Genomic DNA, 23385 nt, shown 5'->3' on the forward strand with positions numbered 1-23385 from the left:
CTTCAGTAGCAACACAACACAGAAATAAGGTTGCAGGAGTCAGCGAAGCATCAGTGAAATGGAGTTACTTCAGAGATAGAAGATAGAAAATGGTAACAAAGGAGAAATAAATAAATGAAACACGAATACCTTTTAATGCTCACAAGGAGGAGGCAGGAAAAGGAAATGGAAATAATGTTCAGCTACTCCTAGAATATGTCTCTGTCACCAAGTAGCTGAATCAAAAATGGTCTGCAGGTAACATGCAGTGCTGCTGCTGCTGTACAAGGGGGTCATGTTGTTTCCAAGCCCTGTATCTTGCTTTGTGTTCATGCACAAAGTGTATCTGGGTTCTTCTGAAGCAGTGTTTCCTACAGTCACTGTAGAAGTTGCTGTAGATATTTGCTGAAAAGATGGCTGTGGCATTAGAGAACAAAAGAATTCTCACTTTTTTTTTTCTGCGGTATCTCTAGAATTGTGTACATTCTCAAACTTTTGTGATATTAAACATGACAAATGCAAAGAAAAGGCAACAACTAAATTAATTTTTTTCTCCTACACTTCCTATAGATGCACTTGCAAGAGCGAAATGACCCTCCGCAGCTGCTGTTAGACTTCAAGCACATGTTCCCAGTTTTGTTCCCGTTCAACCCATCCTCCATAACCATGGACTCTATCGATCTCCCTGCTTCTCTCAACTTGGAATTTCTCAATAAAGTCTGAAGACAGTACAATTAAGCCCACCTCTCATACCCAGAGATCTCCAGCAAGGAAAGAAAAATCCTGAAAGGCATTTAAGGAGCTCTTTAAATACAGACCAAACAGGCTTGTAGACAAATGAATACATAGTGATAATTGGATGCTAAACTACACAGTTAAAAACAGACTGATCTGTATGTGATGTTGGGTTTTTTTTTTAGTAATTTGCAGCTCAGAAATAATGACATTTGAAATGTAGATTTATTTCTTACTGTTTGATTTTACACTCAAAGCCCATAATCATCTCCAAAAGACACTAACAAAAAAGAATGGGGAGTGAGATCCCCCCTGGTTTCCATAGGTGTCTAGGAAGAAATGAGAGTTAAATCCAGACCAAAATCTGAGACATGCTTGCCTCCTTTAAAGACATGTAATTTGTCTGATAGCCAGGTGATTTTATAGGTATTAATCATGTGACAAGCAATCCTGCCTCCTGTTCTTGCTAGTAACCCTATCACAACAGTGAGTTGAGAAAGTCAATTGCAGAAAGTGCAAGTACGTATTTATCATGCTGGTTAAGGTTATGGGCTTGGACACTGCTTGTTTCCACTGACACAGAATTTGTGCCAAATTCTATGTTTAAGAAATGCTATTGCTCCTCCTAAATGCATCCAGTGAATCTGCTTCATGGGAAATGGCATGTTTGGATTTTCTTCTGTTACCAAATTTACATTAGTGACTTGCAAGGGTTTTGTTCTCATGAAATTATCTTAAGACTGTCTTAGGCTTCCTGGGTTTAGTATACACAAGCTGCACCCTGATATCTGCTATTGCCTTTTCCCTGTGTTTTTGAAAGTCAGAAACTTTTCATCCAGTGGCTATCGAGGTTCATATACTTACATGGCCTGTGTCAGAATCTCATGTGTAGATAAGATGTGCTAACACAGCCTGATTTAATCATCAGGTCTTCACTTTGGTTCAGTGGGTTACTCCTAGCTGTAGCAGGACTGTGGAAAAACTATTCAGTCTGACAGACATCTGGAATTTTACCAGCTGTGCAAATACAGTGGTTATATAAATGAAGAATACATAGTTCTAAAATAAAGGGAGTGGATAAGCAATGAAATGTTTCTGTGTAACACAAAAAAAAATGTCAGTGTGTTAGTAATGTATTTCTCTAACAGTGAGCATGAACTCTTTGTCTACAACAAAATTCAGTGAACAACTGCAATCAGTTCAAATTGTTAGGCGCTTTTTTTAACCTGACTTATAAATTAAAATGGACCAACCCCCTGATCTCACTATGCAGACACTGTAAGGGGCCAGCTCCTCACAGCAGAAGTCATTTATTTTTCTGAGTACGTACCATGATGTGGTGAATAATCGGTTTCTACGGAGCCACTTTTCTCACTGAGATGGGGAAAAGCCATGGCTGAGTGATGTGCTGCAGTGATCCTAATAGTGATGGGTCTGCAAAGTGGTCAGTGGCTATCCTTCTACTGGAGCTCAGCATGCCAAAATGCAGCAAAAGCCCCTCTCTTCTCATCACCTTGAGTGGTTTCCATAGTGCTCTTGTCTAAGTCTATCTGAACTTTGTGGTTGTGGTTCCTGAAAAAAAAACCCACAAACTTCTTCTTATCTGACTGCTTTTAGTTGGTGTAAATCAGATCCAAATAGCAAATTTTATCACCAGGTACCCTACCTGCTCAGAGGATTAAAGTAGGTGAAATCTTGTAAAGATACACTAAATCCTGCCACGCTGCAGTCACATTTTTAGATAAGCATTGTGTTTTGATTTAAACATCATGTATATAATCAATGTATATACAAACTGTAATAGGTCCTGTATGTACTATATATGTATATTGCTATCCAAAAAGCACATTTTTAAAGAGAAAGATGAGTGCTGTGAAGAATTATATTGGTCTGTGCCGGTGAATAAATAACCCTGCTTCAAACAGACCATGGTTTAGCGTGGCTGTTACCAGTGAAGGACCAATTTAAGGCCGAGAAATTATCTTTGCCCCTGTCACCCAACTAATTATAGAAGAAAACCGATTTCTTGTGTGGCACCAACACTACCTCCAAAAGACAGTCTTCGAGCATTGCATCTACTGCTTACATTCAGTAGTGCCTTCATCTCCCCTTCGTATATATAAGGGTAATGCCACTGTCTTGTGGTCTATGCCCAGTGAACCCATGCTCTTCTGTCACCCACTCATCTACCATACTTTTATTTCTTACATCTACCTCTCGCCACGTTTCCAAATGAATGTTTTTGCGATGCTCTCAATTTAATTTTTTAATTGTATCTTACTCCTTTCTCCCCCCACCCCATAGTGGTAAACACCTAAAAATTACAGAAAAAATCATTCAGAGCAGCATTCAGTCTTTCTGTAAAACTGTTTAAACAGAGCTATTTTTCAGAATTCATCTTAGGCCAACAGTTTCCTCTTGGGCTCTTCAGGTCTCTACCTCTCTCTGATGTAAAGTGTTCAGGGTATAATTAACAACAGATTGACTAAAGCAATGGTTGGCATGCAGACGAAATGACAGGTTGCTGCAGAACCCACTTCTGCAACAATTTTGTTGCTGATTGCAACTGTGAAGTGTGGTTAATGGCCTTCTAGGGGATAATGGTCTTTCACTGGCATTTTCAGGATCATAATTTATACATACAGTATAAATACTTAAAATACTTTAAAACTCTAGGTAGTGTAGATGGGAACTGGGATTTAATGCCTTGGTTGGTGATAATGATGTTTATCAATTAAAATCCATCTTGAAGAGGACTGTCTACGAAATATCTTTAATATATGTTATCTTTTCTGACAGCTATTTGTTTTCAAATGTGAATTTTGTTAAATTGCTATGGTCAAGCATGCCTTTCTTTCCTCAGATTGGCACTTCTTTATTTAAAGAGCAAATCTAACACCAAGCATGGCTTTGAGAAAGCTGGCTGTTATCTGGATCTGTTTTTATGTTTAAATATTAAGTTGAGCATTTTCCCGCTGTGTGCCTTTAGCTGTTACTAAGGTAACTGACTTCTCAACCACTGTTTCTCCGAAACAAGCATTAAAATGTGGGGATATTTTTATTGTTCTCTCATAAAAAGTTGTCTGTGGATTTATAAGTAAGCCAATAAAGTCTCACTCTGCAGAGGTCTACAAAGATGCTTTTTTCCTAGTAAGTTCCTAGTAAGAAAACAATACTGACCAGTACTGGGGTTTTTCACATGTATAATGTATCTCAGAAAAGTGCTATTAGGAATAAAAACCACAAAACAAAACCACACCCAAAAATGAAACCCTCAAAAAAAACCAAACCAACAAACAAAAACAACCCACAAAAAAAAACAAAAACAAAAAAACACAAATCACACCAAGCACCACCACTACAAACCCACCATTTCAAATGTGAGGTTCAGGCTGTGCTGTCTGACATCCAGGGCAACATACATGTTACATTTTCACCAGGAACTTGCTTTGAAATACTGAATTTATGCATCACAAATTTTTTTTTCCTCATGTGGTTTATTCTACAGTCTCTAAAATGACTTGTGTCAGTGAAAAAGTAATTGGGGGCATGTTTAAGAGTTTTAAGCGCAGTGGCTACTTATCCGGATACTTCAACTGAAACACTGTGATGACACCACTACGGAAAGACTTCTCCAGAGGTGACCCTCCCATTGTGTGATATGCAAAAGACAAAATTGGAAAAGATGCATTTGAAGCAACTATTCATTTTCCTCCATTTTCAACAGCAAGTGAACAAAACTGTGCAAACGTACTCTTTCTGACCGTATTCAACTGAAGAATTAGCATTTTACCATTGCATGGAAATAAAATGGAATCACAACATGGTTTGTACTGAAGGGACCCTAAAGCTCCTCCAGCTCCAACCCCTGCCACAGGCAGGGACACCTTCCACCAGATCAGCTTGCTCCAAGCCCCTGTGTCCAACCTGGCCTTGAACACTGCCAGGGATGGGGCAGCCACAGCTTCTCTGGGCACCCTGTGTCCAGCGCCTCAGCACCCTCACAGGGAAAGAGTTTCTGGCTTATATCCAACCTAAATCTCCCTTGTTTCAGTTTAAACCATTACCCCTTGTCCCATCACTACAGTCCGTGACGAAGAGTCCTTCTGAAGACCGTGAAGCAAGTCCTACTCTCGTCAGAACTAAAGGTGGGAAACAGGAGCGGCCGGGCCACCAAACCTCCATTAAACCCCAGTGTTCGGGGGGTGGGCGGGGGTCACCTCACCCCATCGCGGACGTCGCTGCCCTCAGGGCTACCCCAGCCGCCTCTGGGAGTCTCAGGTGCCTTCCTCAGCGGTCCCGCGGATCTCGGCGTGCTCAGCGGCGACTCGTTCCGGACCGGGAGGGAGGTACGGAGGGAGCAGGCCCGCGCCTCCCATCGCCGTTGCCAGGGCAACACCTCAGGGTCCGGTTCCTCCGATTCGTCAAAGCCTTTTCCAGGAGTGGGGCGCGGAGAATGGATTAGAGGAGAAAGAAATCAAATCAACTCGAAATGAAATAAAATAAGATTAATTAATTAATTAATTAAACGTTCTCTCTAGGCGTGCCCGCCCGCTCCGCCCCCAGCGTGGCGAATGTGCGGCGGGTGAGGTGGGCGCGGCGGACGTCGGAGCAGCCCGGAGTGGAGTGGAGCGGTGCGGCCATGGCTCTGCTGCGGGGTGAGGGCCGGTCAGCCCGCCCCACCTAGGGGCGGTCGGGGTTGGGGGTCTGACTCTTCTTCTGAGGGGGGAGCGGGGCCCGGTCTGGTTCTATGGGGAGGGAGGGTGTGTGTGTGTGTGTGTGTGTGTGTGTGTGTGTGTGTGTGTGTGTGTGTGTGTGTGTGTGGCGCGGCTGTCCCGACTGTTGTACCGGGGGTAGTGGGGGGTGCCTCCAACATGGAGCCTCTGGAGCCCCTTTTGGTCCCCTCCCCTGTTCCCCCCCCGCACTTCCCGTGGTGATTTTCCTTCCCGTTGTGTCAGCATAAACAGCTGGAAATAGAGGCGACCCTCAAAAAACACAGCTGGAAACGGTGCGGGTAGCAGTCCTCTCTTTTTTGAGCTCCATTTTACTCAACGGAATAGGCTGTGTTTGACTTCCTGTGGCGTTTAAGGCAGTTGCGGTACAAACTCACCTCTAGCAAAGGGTGAGAATGTGTGTCCCGTGTTAACGGGCAGTGAGTAAAAGTCATTAGAAGTGACGCTTATAGTGGCAGCGACTGCCGGGTTCTTTAGTTCCATCCACCTCTTGCTTGTGTTTGTTAGCATGAACAGTGCGGGATAAACTCAGAGTGTCAGCAGTTCCTCAAAGTGCTTTCTGCTCTACCTTGGGCCTCTTAAAATTAGATAAACACGCCCTTTAATGCTTGATTTGTTTAGAAGTAACATTGAACTGTATTGAAATGGGGCTTTTTGTCTATTTAATGGTGCCTTGCTACTTGACAGACTGCACTTAAATAATGACATACCTGTAAGTTGTGGTTTGAGGTTTCAGTCCCAGCAGCCTGTCAGGTCAGCGCAGCAGTAATTCTGTATTGCTTTACTGAGCTGTAGCAGCTTTGCTCGTAATACTTGCTTGATGTTGCTTTTCTGTGCCTGTTTCATGATCTTACCTCTTGCCACAGTATTTTTCAGAAGCTGTTTTTGCTCCTTAACTTTTGGGAGCAACTGATTGTTTTTTAGGTCTTTGGAATAAGACTTGACAAGTATTTTCATACCAAGTGCATTTGAGAAATGTTGGAGGGTTGGAGAATGTTGCAGGCCTATAATAGCAGATCACCATTTGGCAGCAAAGCAGATTTAAAAGGTGTCTTGAATTGTTTGGTAAGGATTCAGACTGTCCTTTGCTTTCTTGCCCCAACATTTACAGATTCCTGTGCATTTTGTAATATTCTGCTCTCATCCAATGTTTGTCACCTTGGAAAACTGCAGATGTTGCAAGTCTTTCTGTGGTAATGCAGGACAGTACTAATTAATGGAGACTTAAGAGCTGGGCACAGAACTGATCCGAATGAAAACTAGCCCCTCATTTTCCACCATCTCTGGGTTAGTCTTCAGGTGTCTTGGTTCTGTGATCTGCTTTGGTTTATGTGTTGGCTCTGTAGTGCTGTTGAGAAGTGGGCAGCAGTGAGTAACCTCGATGAAAGACTTTGTTATCGTGAAAGGATGGTGTAAGAGCAAAGTTCCATCCTTGCCCCCATACTGTTTGTAAGGCAACAGTGTTGTGTGTGTGATTCAGCAAATAATGTGGATTACCAGCAACCTGGCCAAAAGGGAGGAAATCAAGTTCATTTAGCTTGACCAGTTCCCTGAGCTGATATACCGCAAACCTGTGTAATGAGCTTGGATGGCACAATTTTGGGGGACTGAGGGAGGGATGTGGAAGGATGATTGTCAAAAGTCTGCTTTGTCACAAGGAAGATAAATTTAGAAATGTGAGATAACCCTTAAAAGAGCAAAGGGTCTTTATTTTACCAATGTTATTAACATTTAACGAAGACTCAAACTTAACAATCCATAAATTATTGTTAATACAAGACATCTTGGATAGTTAACTGAAAACTATTAGTATAAATTTACATCTTTCACCTTATTACTTGGGAGAGTCCAGGGGCTAATTCTACATGACTGTGTTGATCACAGTGGTTTTCCATAGACAGAAACCAGTTAAAGCATCCTCACCCTTGTTAAAAAATCTTGTAGGGGCTCACACTTTGTCTCTGTTAGTAGTTTTCTTCAGGGTTTTTTGTTGTTTGTTTTTAGTATGTGCAACCAAAGTAAAACATGCTCAGTCAATGGATTAAGAATTGTTTGGGATTAAATTAAATTACTTGCTCTCAGTTGCATGATGATAAATTATGAGTGAAAACTGACAATTGATGTAGCGTACACCATGTGGACGAGGAGTCAGTTCTGAGCATTCCTTGCAACCCTGGGTACAGAACCTTCCCTGCAATACCAGTTTTGTTACTTTTCAGACCTCTGAATATGCAGAGGCCTCTGCAATGACTGTGGTGTTCCCTCTGTGTTTAAAAAACCTGAAGAGTGGGCTGTTTGGAGGTGTAGTATCTATTTATTCCTTTGAGGAAATGAATTTTGCTTCTCTCAGGTTTTGAATAGTTACCCTGTCAGCACTGCATTTTAAGGGAGCAGCAGTAGTGTCTTTAGCAAAGATTTCTTTCTAAGTTCTTTGGGGTATCCCAGAAAGAAGCCCCTGGGCAGCATCAGGGTGTGAGGGTGACACACTAGTTTTGCTGTCTATGTGTCTTTGAAAGCGACATTTCATGTTCATCCCTATCCTTGAAGCTTCATTACTTGCTTAGTCCACTTCGGGGTACTTCCCAGATGATCTTAAGTGTAGTACTTATTCCATGTTTTAGATCCTGACATTGTGTTCAAGCCCTTGTCAGTGGGACAAGCTTGACCTTCACCAGTTTGGAAGGTCCTTTTCTAGAAATGCTGCCTGGGCTCCAGATATGTGAGAAGCAGAGCACTCTGTCACTGACAAAACAGGCAAAGAATGTGGATCCTGCAGCCTCTAACAGCCTGAAAACAGTGTTCATGAGTAGCTTAATGAACATTTTCATTTGCCTTCATTCTTTCATCAATATGTATCTTTCCAGCGTTACTTAAAATAACTCGTGGCAGCTGTAGAAAAGGGAGGTGTGAGCTCTGTTGTTCAACTGGGGGAAAGTTCACAGGCTGCCTCCTGCTTGTTGGTGCACATGAAAGCAGAGACACGCAGTCAGTAATATTTGGTTTGGTTCAGAGACATCTTTTCCCAAGCCAAAATTCACATAGACTGCTTCTGGCCAATGCCTCAGTACACAGGTGCTTGCATGTGCTCTCCTATCTGTTGAAAGGGAGGGGATTCTTCCCTTCTGTCTGCAGTCCTAAGTCCAGCTCTGGGGCAGCAACACAAGAGGGATGTGGAGCTCTCGGAGCGAGTCCAGAGGCCACGGGGATAGGTGGATTTAGATGAGCTCGTAGGCAGAAGCTCTCCCTATGAGGGTGCTGAGGCGCTGGCACAGGGTGCTCAGAGAAGCTGTGCCTGCCCCATCCCTGGCAGTGTTCAAGGCCTGGTTGGACACAGGGGCTTGGAGCAAGCTGCTCTAGTGGAAGGTGTCCCTGCCTGAGGCAGGGGCTGGAGCTGGAAGAGCCTTAGGGTCCCTTCCAACATGAAATCATTCTAGGATTCTATGAAAACTCTGAAATTCTTCTCTGAAACTGGAAGGCTGATTCTAATACAGTTTAGATGGCCTGTATAATTCTGGAAATAGCACAAAGTTTTTGAGTAGAGAAGGTTTTTCCTCCTAAGTTAAAGGAGTCAAAGTTAAAATGCATATAAAAAGTTTGGGTTTTTTTTCTTTTCTTTCTGAAAACTGTTTCAGGGTATAAGCCTGATTTTTCTAGGATAGGGGAATGGCCTCCTTATTTTTCAAAAGACCTGTTCCTCACCTGACTATTTCAGGGGTGCCCACTGTGGGATTCCATGGATGTTACTTTCATCCTTTCAGTATGCTAGCGCTGATGTCTGATGTGGTGCGGCAGCCTCCTTTGTTCAGCGGTATCCAAACTGTGTTGTTCTTTCTGAAAACTCTTTGTGTAAAGGAGGTATTTCTAGAATCTTCCCAGCTTTCCTTTCTGACCATTAATTCTACATACCTCCCCTGTCTAAAGTATTGCTATATCCTATACCTTATCTTGAACTGTGTACATTCACATTGCCTATATTTATGAAGTTGCTTGTGAATGTAGGATGTCGAGGCTGACTTGGTGAGGTTTTGTTTGTTAGCTTCTGCACATCTGGATAATTCTTGCTTGTCTTGCAGGTGTGTTCATTGTTGCAGCAAAGAGAACTCCTTTTGGGACTTATGGAGGTTTGCTGAAGGACTTCACAGCCACTGACCTAACAGAACATGCTGCTCGAGCTGCACTGGCTGCTGGCAAGGTCTCTCCCGAGATCATCGACAGTGTTGTTGTAGGCAGTGTTATGCAGGTTGGTAGCATGGAAAATCTGCTGGTTGGTGACGACTTCAGTTGTCTCCTTCAGTATGGTCCTATAGATAGTTACCTCTGTTTTGCAGCCAAAAATAAACCAAAGGGTTGGAAATGAAGTGACACTTATAGTGTAGTATTTCCTATTCATGTTTAAGGGACATACCCCACATGATTTGTGATATTATTGGGAGCAAGTCTTAGCTTTCTTTTTTAGTATGAAAGGTAGTTTAAACTAGGACAAGCTTATCTTCTAAAAAATGTGCAGTCTTCAAATGGTTAATTGGCAATCCCTGGTACATTTCTGCTATTTTATTGACGAGCTCTGCAACTCAGCTCTGTAACTGTGTGACAGTAACTGTGTAACAGTGATTTTTCACTGGATTTAAAATCTCCTGTCTTTCTTGAGACTGTAATTTATGAGTCCATTTCCCTTGAATTTTCTATAGATATTTTTTTTTTTTACTCAATATGAGCTTATTTTGAGCTGAAAGCATACATGCCTTGATTGGCAGAGGCATCTAGACAATCATGTCTTTTCCAAAGAGCTTGTGGTGCAGATGCTGTTGTATGCAGGGCATCAGCATTGCAAAACTGCAGTTATCCATATATCTAGGTGAGAGTCTTTGTTTTAGGCAGGACAGCAAAGAGCATTTTTGGTTTGTTTTTTATTCTGACTTCACCTTTGTTAAGGGTAGCACTCTTTATTTTGCACTGTTTGAAGGGTGCAGAAGAAACAAAATCCTGAGAACTTTCATGATAACAAGCATGCAGTACTCCTTCTTAAGGATTTTCATCCTAAAGAGTAGCTTTTGATTATTCTGTCTCCTATAGCTACCATCTCAGCTTCTTTTATTCAACTTTTTAGATTTTGTAAGAACTGTTTGGGGCCAAGAAAAATGATATTGCTGCATCCAAATCTCTTGTAATGCTTTCATGTGAAAAAAATACAGTTTTCCTAATAAAATGTCTTTTCATGTTGAAATTTTTTTTCCTTTGCATCATACTCCCCCATCCCAGTAGATTTTCTTTTTTTAATCCTGTATTGCTTTTAAGTATTATTTGATGAAGTTTACATATTTATGAATCTGTGAACATTTTAAACTCCCCTTCTTCAGCAGAAGTGGCTCGATTAATTTTTATTTTTTTTTTTTTCTGAACTTGTATTGGCACATAGCATTAGGCACAGATTTTTTTTTGTATTTATAAAGCCTATTAACCTAGGACATGATCCCCAAGAGCATGTGTTCTCTCTGGAAAAAGATCCATTGCAAACCTATAGCAGTACTGTTAGAATTTTTTTATGCTGTACCTGTGCTCATCATCATCTGCTGACTCAGTAGCTGTAATACAGTAACCTAATTGTTTTTGTTTCATGTTGGAGCCTGGTTTATTAAAGGAGTGGGTTCTGAAGTGTTCTGTTTGCAGTATTTTGCTTTTGAAATAGAAATGTGGTAGAACTGTCTTTGAAAAGCTTCAGAGGAACAAGATTTCATGTTAGATCAGGCCAGTGTCCAGTTAGAGCGCAGTTGCGAAATTTCTCCAAGTGGACATGAAGCAGCAATGTCATCTCTGCATTTTCCACACTGGCTGGTTTTTGGCACCCTTCCCCCTCTTAGTCTGGGCAATTTTAATTTACCTTAAAATAATTTTTCCTTGCCAGGCAGGCTCTGCTCTTAGGTCTGTTGTGTGTATGCTGTTTTAAAAATAAGGGATAAGTGAAAACATAAGACTCTGAAACTGCTGACTTCAGTATCAACATCTGAAGGCCCATTTTTGGCCTGATATCTCACTTTTGCAACACAGTTTCTTTAAAAAGCATGTTAAGACATTGGCCCTTTTTGATCATATAGGATGATGTCTTTTTGATTAGCAGGATTTCTGCTGTACACTGTTGTGTTTTTTAATGTTCTGACTTTTTGTCAGGACTTTTACTCCAAAGAAATTAGAGTGTAACAAAACCTGTTTGTTCTGTCCACAGAGCTCCGCAGATGCAATTTATATTGCAAGGCATGTTGGTCTGCGTGTGGGGGTTCCTGTCCCAGTTCCAGCCCTCACTGTCAACAGACTTTGTGGCTCTGGTTTCCAATCCATTGCCAATGGATGTCAGGTATAAAGCTCTGTATTTCTGCATTAGTTGTAACCTTTATCAGTTTGTTACATCAGACAGTTAATGAGAGAAGAGGCTTGCGTAGAAATGTGGACTTTGTGCTTGGGATGAGTAATTATTATTATCCCATAACCCAGACAGGTTGCCCAGAGAACCTGTGGCTGCCCCATCCCTGGCAGAATTAAAGATCAGGTTGGATGAGAATTGGAGCAACCTGGTCTTGTGAAAGGTGTCCGTGCCCATGGCAGGATGATTGAAACTAGATGATCTTAATGGTGCTTTCCAACCCAAACCATAATATTATATGATTCTATGATTTTTGGCTACCACTATTAGAAAATTCCTATTGCCCTGCATGGTCCTGTGGAAGAGTTCAGCCTCTGCAGATTCTTTGTGGCTGGATTTAAAGATCATCATTACAGCTATTTTGAGTTTAACATAAGGAATGCAGCTGGTGTTAGCCAGTGAAATAGTGTTCAGCTGTGTAGTAGTTGCATTCTGTGATCCTGTTTGTACAAATTGGAATTACTGGCCATCAGAACCACAACAGGAGGCTTTCACCCTTTGATCATTGTACGGAATCTCACCTACTAGCTATGTTAGGAGCATACTGTGTTTTTTGTGTGTTTTTGTTCAAAGATCCAAAACATCTGATGGGTTAGGTAATTTGTAGAGTCGCTTCTTCTAAAACAGAAGAAAATCAACTTCTCTTTGAATGGCTGGCCAAGACCACTGAGTACTGAGCAGGATGATATAGTGGTATGGTGATTTTTATTTCATTTATTCATACAGACCAGTGGTCTGTGACACTAGCAGTGGTCTAGACTTTACAAAATTAAAGGGTATTTTGTAGCTTTTTGAGCAGCCACAGAGTTGGCTTTTGTTTGGGTGGTGGTTTTTTGTTGTTGATTTTTTTTTTTTTTTATTTCTGAAAGTTCCCAATGGCTAGAGAATCATTTTAGGTCTGATCCTCTCCAGGAAAATATGTGAAAGACAATGTAAACTTAAGGTTACATGTTTACAATAATATCCACTTGACTGTTTTTGATAGTGCTTTCTGCAAAGGCTATGTATGTGTTGGTCTTCACTGAAAAAGGTCTATTGGAGAATTTGACCACTTACATTGGAAGTGTGGTTGTGAGGTCTTTTCCAAAGATGGCATTTCATCAGTGCACCTAATGCTTTTGTATTTCCCTGGCACAGAACAAAGCTATAGCTTCTGTTCTGAGCTGCTCAAACATGCACAAAGTTTTTAGTAACTATAGGAAGCATCTTGGAAGAATCTCATTTGTATGACTACAAAGCAGTCACGCTGATTACTAAGTAGTTATCTGAAATGCTTATGAAGATCACTTCATCTGCTTCCATTCCAGTACACAAACCACCTTAACTGCCCACCTGACTGAACCGATTTTAAAGAAGCATAATTTTTGGGTGGACTTACGGTGTGTTTAGTAATTGGGACTTTTAGGTTGTGTTGAATTAATGTGTTTTAGGGGGTTATTTTGGCAGCTTGCATGTCTAATGTTTTATAAAATGATGTCCCTTATTTTTTAGGTTTGTAAGGTCTGGTTTCAGGCTTCATGGTTTAATTTGTGTTCCTTTTGAGAAGATTGGGAGTGCAAAAAGAAAGAGCTCAACCATCTGTGAACCGATCCACACAAGCATGCAGATGCTTAATGGCTTTGTTCCTCCATCCTGTCATTTGTGTGCACCCATATTCTCTTCCTTCATCATTGGTATAATCATTCCTTACTGAAAGGAGGAAGAAAGAGCATGTCAGGAAAGAGACAGACCCTAATCTTAATAGAAGGGTGAACCCTTCATAAATGTACATGTGACAAAGCTTGAATGCATTCTCTGTTTGTGGCTCTGTAGGCAGTGAGGTCTTTTTCTAAAACATTTCTTACTGTCTTACAAAACCAGTCCTAGATCTGTTTTGTTTTTCTGTTAACAGGAAATTTGCCTTAATGAATCAGAAGTTGTTCTATGTGGTGGAGCTGAAAATATGAGCCAAGCACCGTACGCAGTTCGAAACATTCGATTTGGAACTAGATTGGGAGCAGACCTCAAGGTCTAGTACCTTTTTTTTTTTCACCTGTTGGTTTGTTTGTTTTGTTGTGTTTTTTTTTTCTCTGAACAAAGTCATGTTTACAGAGCAACATAAAGTATCAGGCTTGTCGATACTATATCCTTGCAAATTAAAGTACTTGAGATTAGATCCAGATTTAGTTCTTCAAGGCATGAATCAAGTATTCAGACATTATCATAACAGTAGGTTGAGGCAATTTTGTTAGGCGTGCCAATTTTCCAGCTTTCCCAAGCCCATGTTTGAATTCCTGTCCCATGTTAAATGTATCAATAAACTCTTCGACACAAAACTTACTTCACTTGGTACATCCCATCGAGTTACTGTATAGAGCATAAAACCTTGTCAAAGGCTGTTAAGTAGAGGCATACGGTTTAGGTAAAGCTAGTAACGCTAGCAGTGGGTGGATAAACTGGTAAAGAACATGTGTATCTCCAAGTTTTAATCATCTCTCAATTTTTAAAGGGGAAACTTGATTTTAAATACATTGATAGATAACTTATTTTTGCATTTTCTTCTGAAGACAAAAATCCTTAGTGAATACTGTGGGAAATTTGCAGCTGGATCCAGCTCTCCTCTGATATTTTCGATTTACTCAGTGGGTTGTAACCAACATCAAAATGCTGAATTAGGGTATTTTAGTCTTTCAGTCCTTAGGGGTTTTTTGCTATATTTCTGTTATGAAGGTTGAGAATCTGAAATACCAACTCTGTTCAGTGAGTCTTGTGTGGCACTGTGACTAAGTCTCAGATCCTACAAAGAAAACCTTCACAAGGTTGCTGATGTACTGAGTCTCCTTAGGTGCCACTGGGTTCTTATCATGAAGATAATTGACTTACACAGTTGCAGGTGAATGAGTGATTGATCTTGCAGAACTTTGCTGGTCACGGATAGATGGCAAAACCTGTCTGGACTGACTGGGCTTGCCTTTGTCAGGTTAAGTGAAGTTAAACTTGGGTGTTTCCTCACCGGAGAGGTTTTCCCTACAGGAATCTTTGGGTCCCAGTAAGGTGATTTTGCCTGATAGCAGAGAAAGACCTGAAGAATCAGTAGGCTGCTGTGCCTTTTCATAGTTCCTCATCTTTCCCTTTTGGTAACCAGAAAGACAGGCATGTGTTCTCATAGGTCTCTAATAAATAATTCATGCAGCAGTAAAATACACTGAAATGCTAAGACTTGTAGGCTTTTCTCAGATCTCTCAAGGCCACATGTGAGTAGAAAGAACCGTGCTAGAGCACAATGTCTATTAACTGAAATAGCACACAAGAACCTGCAGACTGTTTGGACTATTTTCTAATTTAAATAAAGTATCCACAGGTAACCTGAGTTAATTTTACAAAGAGGCGTTCGTTTTCAAGAGGCTACTGAATAATTAGAAACTGTCGATAATAAATGTTAATACTGCTGTGCTTTATAATTTTCTTATGTTCTGCGCAGCTGGAAGACACACTGTGGGCAGCTCTAACAGATACACATGTTAAAATACCTATGGCAATTACAGCTGAAAATCTGGCTGCAAAGTACAACATCACGCGAGAAGACTGTGACCGATATGCTTTCAAAACGCAACAGAGATGCAAAGCTGGTTAGTAAATTTAGGAATTGAAGTGTTTATATGATACTAGTTTCAAATCTAGAGGTTTTAGAGTCAATTAAAAGTATTTTTAATTTTTTTTGTAGCTTATGCATCTTGGTGTAATTTGTCTTCTGATTTTCAGATGATATTCAAGCCCTCTGATCTAAATCCTTTTACTTTCTTTTGCAAACCTTGAACAGTTAGAGCAGATGGAATCTGAAGAGGGGATACTTGTTCGGGACCTGTTTAAAAACTGTTCTCTAGGTGGTTTCATGGCCAAAGCCATAATTTAGAGTCATTTGGTTCCTGTAAATTTGATTAATAATGTAAGGAGGATGGTAGACCAAAAGCCAGTAGAATGTGTAGTGATCGTACTGGGACCTCAAAATGCATTGCAACCTGAAGGTGAACCTAAGAAGGAAAGACTTTGGTATACTTTTAGATTCTAATGATGCTGCTTTTTAACAGCTGCTAGTCTCAAAGGAAGATTTTAAATTTTTACGGCGTGTGCAGCAGTGCCTTTTGTAACTTTTCTTAGTCATACGTTGCATTTCCTGTTCATCTTGTTAGCTAAATCCTGCCATTCCTCCAGCTTTTGCTACAAACTCTGCCCCTGAAGGGGGCTTTTGCTTCTTTCTTGTTTTCAAGGATTCTGCCTTGCTGTTTTCATGTCTGCTTGTTATGACTAGTTAATCTTATTCCACACTAAAGAGAGAGTCTTGTGGTTAATCAGGAAAGAAAAAGATTATGTAGAATTAACTGTGAGAAGTTCAGAAGCTAAACAACATTAGACATGGCAATTTCACTGTCATAGTTCTAAATCCCTTAGAGTTGCATTTGTGGAATGATTTGAAGAGGCTGGCAGTCTTGGTTTAGTTTTGGGAGGTAGGAATTGTTTTGCTTTTAAATCTGTGTGTTCGTATCAACCGTGTGAATATGAAAAGTGGTGTTTTGATGCCTGAATATTGGCCCCTAGTGTCGTCTTAGGTGATGTGGCCCTCTTGTGGGCATCTTAGGTAGCTACAATGTCTTAAATTATTTCAGGTTGCTTAGGCAGCTGAATTCCATTCTAAGATTATGACTTGAGTTGAGATACTGTGGGGGTGCCCCTTGGACAGGATTTTAATTGATATACAATAGCTTATGCTGGTTGTCAACAGAGAAGATGTGGCTTAGGATTTTTTCCCCATTCCTCTCTGAGTGGGACTTACAGCTTCTTGCCTTCTGGTGAATGACAGAGCTGTAGAATAAAGCAACAATAAAGGGGAATGTGTATAAAAAAAATCTAGGTATTAAAACAGAGGAAGGAAGAAGAGTTCACTTATTGAAAGCTGAAATATAACTTCAATATTTGAGACTTCCTTTGGAGAATTTTGAGAATGTATTTTTAGAGTTTTTGCCCAGTTTCTAAAAGAAAAACCTGAACAAGCAATAAAGCACCAACCAGCCTATTTAAGCAAAATAAAGCATAAACAGTACTGTCCCTGAACTCTTGGTTAAAATAGAGCAAAAGTTGTGTGCGTATGAAAATAGGATTATTGGTCATGCTGTGCAATCAGCTTGATATTTATATCAGACTCCTTTTATTTTCCTTTTTGTGGTTGCAGCTCATGATGCTGGTTACTTTAATGCTGAGATGGCACCAATTGAAGTGAAAACCAAAAAGGGGAAAGAAAGTATGCAAAAGGACGAGCATCCCAAACCCCAGACCACTCTGGAACAATTGGCAAAACTCCCAACTGTCTTTAAAAAGGATGGAACAGTCACTGCTGGGAATGCTTCAGTGAGTACGTCAAAGCCTTGGGTTGTGAAAGTGTCACCTTTAAGGTTCTCCAAATTTAGTGTCACTGTATTTATGTCTCAGTGAGCCGCCTTTGGCTATCAGTGGTGTCTCGTGACAAAAATGATTTCTAATTCTGCAATGGAATGCCTCTGCTTGAATGCTTCAGCCCCAAGATGGCAGGTGATCCTTCAGTCTGCTCCTGTGTCCTAAAATTTGGTTCTTTGGATTGCTGTGTTCTTTTAGTGGGGCATGGACACTTCCTCATCAGGCTTGAGTTACACAGCTGGTACCTGCGGTGGCTGTGTACAGGCACCTTCTTTTCTTTGTACTTTTTTTGGTGGCAGTGATTACTGAATATTTGTTTTACAAATTATGCATTATGTTAGGTGGGTCTGTTGCTGATGATCATCTTTGTACCACAATTAGTATCCTCTAGTCCAAACCACATTTTGTTCTTATGCAGAGTAGACTGGGTGCTTAGCAACATGTTATTACAGACTGTTCCTCTTACAGTCATTATCTTAACCAAGTGATTAATGATCTTTAGGCCAGAAGGACCACTGTGATCATATAATCTGATTTCCTGCCTAAAATAGATCATAGCCACTGTGTCTGTAAAGCATCTTTTATAATTTCTAATACATGTATTATACAATATTAACACTGTTCTTGCCAGTCAACAGAACAATGTTTCCAACATAAGGGAGACTTTAAGTGGCAAAAATGTATTTTACTTTTCTAAAACACTGAAATTAATTAAACATCTCTATTTAACTTTTTATCACAGTCCACAGAATAGATTGTGGTTTGTTGTTTTGAATAAACAATAATACAATTGTCTGCTAAATGTTGATACTGGTGACTTGGACACAAGTTTTTTCTGAGGGGTATACTTAGTGTAGTGGACTTTTTGTTTGTTTTTTGGTTTGTTGTTTTTTTTTCCTCCACTAAGAATGCTTTTCTCTCTTGTTGCAAGGGGGTATGTGATGGGGCTGGTGCAGTCATCATTGCCAGTGAATCGGCGCTTAAAAAACACAGTCTTACTCCTCTGGCAAGAATAGTAGCATATCACTCATCTGGCTGTGATCCTTCCATAATGGGCATTGGTAAGTTGCAATAAAGCACATTATTTTATAGGATCAAGCAGCACTAAAATATTCTTGTATTGGGCATTCTGTGGAAAGAAAGAGAGACTGCAGTGTGCTCAGTCTGGAGGCTCTGAAGATGCTCATGTAGTTTACTGACTGTCCATTCCTCTGCATCACTCCACCCCTCTTACTCAGAGGGAGTGACTTACTCCTCAATTTGGCTGGAAGGGTATGTGCACTGCCTGACTTACAGCATTAACACTGAACTATAGTCTCCCAGGCACCCTTTTTTTCCTCCTTTTTTCCTCTCTCTGTTACTCAAAAAAAAAGATATTTCCTTAATGTTTTTTAAAACCCATTTCCTCCTGAAATTCACTTTAGTTTCCCAGTTTTGAAGCTTTAAATCCCATTATTTAAATAGGCTACTATGAGTTGCCTTTTCCACCTCTTACTGAAGGAGTATTGGTTGAAAAGTGCACACTTTTCAGCAGTTACTTAGTTGCTCAACCTAAGGTGGGATTCCAGGATACACATCTGTTCAGATATTATTTTGGCAAACCAAATCTTTTTTTCAGTCACGTATTTTACGCTCCTTAATCAAGTAGCTGTTAACACAAACCCTCAAAGCCAGTCCAGACATACCAGGATTTTCCCTTCTGTTTAGTTTGTAGACAGTGTTGTATCCTGGCATCTTTTCCTTTCTGACATCCTGTTCAGAGAAGTCATTGTTGGCTGGTTCCATGTGTCAGTAGAAATGCAAATGAAGCATTGTCAGATTTGTTTTCTCGATCAGACTATCCAACTAACACAACCTTCAAAGCAAATGTAGAGGGAGGATTTCTTTCGCTAGACTTCATGCTGTCATTGTGCTTTCTAAACTAGCCCATTCTTTCAAAGTCAGGCAACTCTTTTAGCTTGTTTAAAAACTTCATAAATCATATGGAGAAGCATTTAGTATCCCAGCTTCTTAACGCCAGAGCTTGTCCCCAGCATCTCAAAAAGACCAGAGGAGATTCATTGACATGACAGCAACAGATCTGAGAACAGGAGCTCAGTCTAAGCAACTGCTCTTTCACATACTGATAGTGATGAGGAGTCCTGCTTCACAATGTCTAGTGAGAGAATTCATTGTTTTTAAAGAAAAGAGAAAAAGAGAGGAAAAAATGTCTGCTTGGCTGTCATTAATGGTCTTTGTATTGTACACATGAGACCCACCCGTTACTCTCACGGGTAACTGGCATACTAAAATCTGTAATGAGATGCATTTAGTTCAGTATTAAGCAGCCTGAGGCTTTCTGATAATTCACTGAGCTTTGAACTGGGCCCCTACTTTTAATTTTTCTGTCTTTTCTGTCATTTACTTATTTTTATGGTTTTTATTCTTTGAACTGTGAGTTTTCATCACCAGTTTTTGATACTGAGATAGAATTTAGGCTTGTTAATGTTCTAGGATTGGGGTTTTCTGTCTAATAACCAAAATGGCCATCTAAGATCTCAATATCTTTGTCGTACAAGCACATATCTAATTAACCCTTTCAAATTCTCTTTGACTGTCTCTTTCCTTAGGTAGCTGAGAGATTCATCTCCTCTAGTGGATTATACTAGGTCATAGGTGTCAGCTTTCTTATTGAAACAGTTTTATGGCCAAATTCTGTAATATTCCCAGAAAAAATCTTAACTGTCTTCAGTAGCTGAGACCTGGGTCCAAGTGAGCATTTTATTCTTGGGGACTTTTACTAGAAGATTTTCAGATAAATAATATTAAGAAAATCAAACAACAATACCCATAACTAAGCACATGACCAGCAAACTCTAGAACACCCTGCCTTTTTCTTTTTTGTATACCTGGAGGCTGCAAGTTGTGAAGAAAGAGTAAGCTGAGCCAAGAGTACAGGGAAAGAGAAAACCTCAAAACTGCCATGAAGTTCTGTTTGGCTGGGGACTGTCAGTTCTCTTGACTTGAAAGCTATGTCTGTGTTTACCAGCTGTGCAGCAGTAGTGACACTCCTGACTTTCCCTGGCAGTGTGTGGAGAAGGCTGCCAAATAGTTTTGAGATTTAGGAGTTCTGTTACTACCTAATAAAGCAGGTGAGTGGCATATCCAGAATTCATTGGCTGCAGAGAAGCTCATGGGAGGAAATCTGATGAGGCTTTTATGAAACTATCCTATGTATGTCATGTTTATAAGCTTTTATTTAGTTAATTTTTCATTTAAGTAACTGCACATACAATTTCAAACTAGGCCCTGTACCTGCAATTACTGAGGTTCTGAAGAAAGCAGGATTGACCCTGAAGGACATGGATTTAGTAGAGGTAAGGAGTTTTAATATGAACAGTAAGGTTACTCCTGATCTTTTTAGCAGAAACATTCCATTCATACGTGTAGCCCGCCATCACAAAGTAGGTGTTTCTTCATGTCTGGAGCCTGCCTGACCTCTTTCCATCTAGTTTCTACAACAGTTGCGCAGTTGTTAAAATAAAAAACATAAAAAAAAAAAACAACCTTAGGCATGTGGATGTGGAAATGGCATGATAGAATTCCATGGAAAAAATCCTCATGTGACATGAAGTTTTACTCTGCTGGCTGGATTTTTTAATGTTTAAGGTTAGTCACACTTCTCCATTTGTGACCAAGGCCATTTTTAATCAGAGCAGAGGATTCTTTATGAGCACACTGCATCAGAATACAACATGCCTTTCTTTTTTTTTAAATGCACTGCATACGAACTTTGTATCACATGTGCCAGGAGGTTTTGAATTTACATTGGCTTGGCCTGACAATTCGTATGTTGTCTGAGTATGCTTTTATATGTTTAATATTTTTCTCTGTCAAAATGACCTGGACAATAAATGAGGTGCACTTCATCTTGTGTGCACACATACTACTGAAGGCTTGTGTGGCAAGTCAGACATGAACAGTTTGTATTGTTCCTCTGGTGTTTTAGGTGAATGAGGCATTTGCACCGCAATACCTAGCTGTTGAAAAGGTTTTGGGCCTTGACCCTGAAAAAACCAATGTCAATGGAGGTGCCATTGCGATAGGTCATCCTTTGGGAGCATCAGGCTCACGGATCACAGCTCATCTGGTTCATGAGTTGAGGTATGTACATAGCCGATAGCTTCTGGTAGTGAATGCAATGCTGATGTGTTTACCCATGCAAAAGATTTTCGGCGTGGATGCTGTGTGACTAAAATCTTCCAGTTGACTGGATTAGAACTCTACTAACTGAAGTACACTTTGTTACCTTTGTGCACTAGTGCAGGTCCTGCAGCTTGCCTCGTATTCCATTCTGATCTCATTGCAGGGTTTTTGCTTCTTCTACATCTGATCCAACCCCACAGTAGGCAGTGGGAAGCTTTCCTTTTTTAAAATGGCCTTTGAACAAAGTCTGTTCTTTCTTAACAGGGTGCATTTAAAAGGCTTTGTCATCACTTTCTTTCTCCTTTAGTCCACTCTCAGAAATTTTGACTCTTTTTGGCTTGCTTGAAATGCTTAACACCATTTAATCTGAATTTTCCTGGTTTCTCCCCCACCCCAGGGCAGAGATCACTCTTATCTTTTTGCTTGTACTTGCAACATTAATGCTCAACCACAAAGCTTCAGTTAATTTGTACCTTGCAGAAAACTGTTTCTTGGAGTATTGCTGCAGAAAACTTAGCTTTAAAATACTACCTTGGCAATAAAATCCTGTCTTATTTACGCCACTCATATTACGTGTTGAAACCACAAGTGTCCTGTAATGTTATTCTTTCTGTTTCTAAGAACAATATAACATACAATCTTTCAAATGGCTAAAGATTGACATGTAACTCCTTTTTCTACAGAAATATTTCAACATCAGTTGAGGCTTAATGGTATTTTTCTAGAACAGCGACATACACTCTAAAATGTCATCTTTAGTGGTACCAAGTTGATGGCTAGTTTCCTTTCATAAAATCAGGACAACAACTACTGTGGTTTTATAAATGTAAATCAATCTCACTGTTTTTACAGGCGTCGTGGTGGGAAATACGCAGTTGGGTCCGCTTGCATTGGCGGTGGACAAGGTATTGCTATTATCATTGAGAACACAGCCTGAGAGATTCTGGAGACTGCAGTGTTGCCTGAATTACTAATTCCCTGAGAAACTACTGCCTTTTGTGACAACAGAGCATCACTGCCTGCCTTCACTTTGTGCCATTCCTGCAAGGTAAAGGAATAGCTGAGAAGTCTGAATTCTGAACAAAAGGATTCATTACTGTCTTTCTAACTAAAGGAAGTGTAATAATTTCACACTGATGAAGTATTTTCTAAAACCCTCTTTTCAATCAAAATTAATGTATTTCTGTAGGCGAAATTATTGTTTTCATTTCCTGAGGAAATTGTCTGTCAAACTTTCACCAAACCTGCCTTAAAATAGTCAGTGTAGCTTTTTAAGCAAGTTTTGCTTAAACTCTTCTTATTTCAGTTGCTGCTGCTGTCTGGCACGTGTGCCTCTTTTATCATCAGGAAATGTTAAAATTTAATTGGAGACCTGAAGTATATACTGATTGTAGATTGATGGCTATAACCTGTACCCTGCTGGTTTACAAGGGCAAATAAATGAGCAAAAGCTGAAATTTCCTTTGTGCCCCTCAAAAGAACAATAAACACAAGAGGAAAAAAAAAAAGGGCTTCGTGTTCATGTGTTTGTTTATTTTAAAAGTGAATCGCTGTGGGAATTGTTACTTTTGGTAAGTCAGTGCTTGTTTTTGGAGAGACTGCTTCTCCTGCCTGAGGAATAACTGGTGTTGGCTAGGTAGTTTCTAGAGAATTCTTAACAAATCTGCCAGCCTTCCAAGTTGTGTTGTGTCTGCATACATCCAGCAACTCATTTCTTAACTTCTTCTGATAGTACCATCTGTTATCTCCTGGGTCACTCTAAGGTGGGGCTGTGCTTAGCTAATCCGAGAAGTGCACATCAGAGCAAGTTATCTTGTCTCTCACAGGCAGTGGAGTTCAACTTACGAATCATTTGATGTGATGTACTTGAGGTGTGAATGAAATGAGATGGCCATTGACTGTGCTCTAGGC

General features: G+C 40.3%; 2 protein-coding genes and 1 long non-coding RNA gene across 4 annotated transcripts in view; 2 read left to right on the forward strand and 1 right to left on the reverse strand.

Annotated features, from left to right (window-relative positions):
• MYO5B (myosin VB) overlaps nt 1-1067 on the forward strand; it is a 151790-nt gene extending 150723 nt beyond the window's left edge. For both annotated transcript variants that reach the window (XM_057405669.1, XM_057405670.1), the window contains one exon: nt 550-1067. In XM_057405669.1, coding sequence (XP_057261652.1) covers nt 550-702 — 153 coding nt within the window. In that variant the 3' untranslated portion in view covers nt 703-1067. The remainder of the gene's footprint in view (nt 1-549) is intronic.
• LOC130597294 (uncharacterized) lies at nt 112-2464 on the reverse strand. The gene is made up of 2 exons (XR_008971713.1): nt 2045-2464; nt 112-396 (listed from the first exon to the last, which is right to left on the reverse strand). It is a non-coding gene; the product is annotated as an uncharacterized LOC130597294 (long non-coding RNA).
• A 2811-nt stretch (nt 2465-5275) lies between these two features.
• On the forward strand, nt 5276-22980 carry ACAA2 (acetyl-CoA acyltransferase 2). Its single transcript, XM_057405684.1, has 10 exons — nt 5276-5372; nt 9521-9687; nt 11668-11796; nt 13754-13870; nt 15323-15470; nt 17069-17244; nt 18221-18350; nt 20575-20645; nt 21278-21432; nt 22327-22980. Exons 1-10 carry the CDS (start codon nt 5357-5359, stop codon nt 22409-22411), a joined length of 1194 nt encoding a protein of 397 aa, XP_057261667.1. The 5' UTR covers nt 5276-5356; the 3' UTR covers nt 22412-22980.
• Nucleotides 22981-23385: the final 405 nt, after the last annotated feature.

The sequence above is a fragment of the Pezoporus wallicus genome, unplaced genomic scaffold (genome assembly GCF_028554395.1).
Source record: "Pezoporus wallicus isolate ANWC-B61680 ecotype Strahan unplaced genomic scaffold, APGP_CSIRO_Pwel_v1 scaffold_13428, whole genome shotgun sequence".
Classification (NCBI taxonomy): domain Eukaryota; kingdom Metazoa; phylum Chordata; class Aves; order Psittaciformes; family Psittacidae; genus Pezoporus; species Pezoporus wallicus.

Bases quoted from the DNA above. Each gene is read 5' to 3' on its own strand.
- ACAA2 (XM_057405684.1), top strand. The intron at 13,871-15,322 runs GTCTAGTACCTT...TGTTCTGCGCAG, and splicing joins GATTGGGAGCAGACCTCAAG to CTGGAAGACACACTGTGGGC. The intron at 17,245-18,220 runs GTGAGTACGTCA...TCTTGTTGCAAG, and splicing joins TCACTGCTGGGAATGCTTCA to GGGGTATGTGATGGGGCTGG.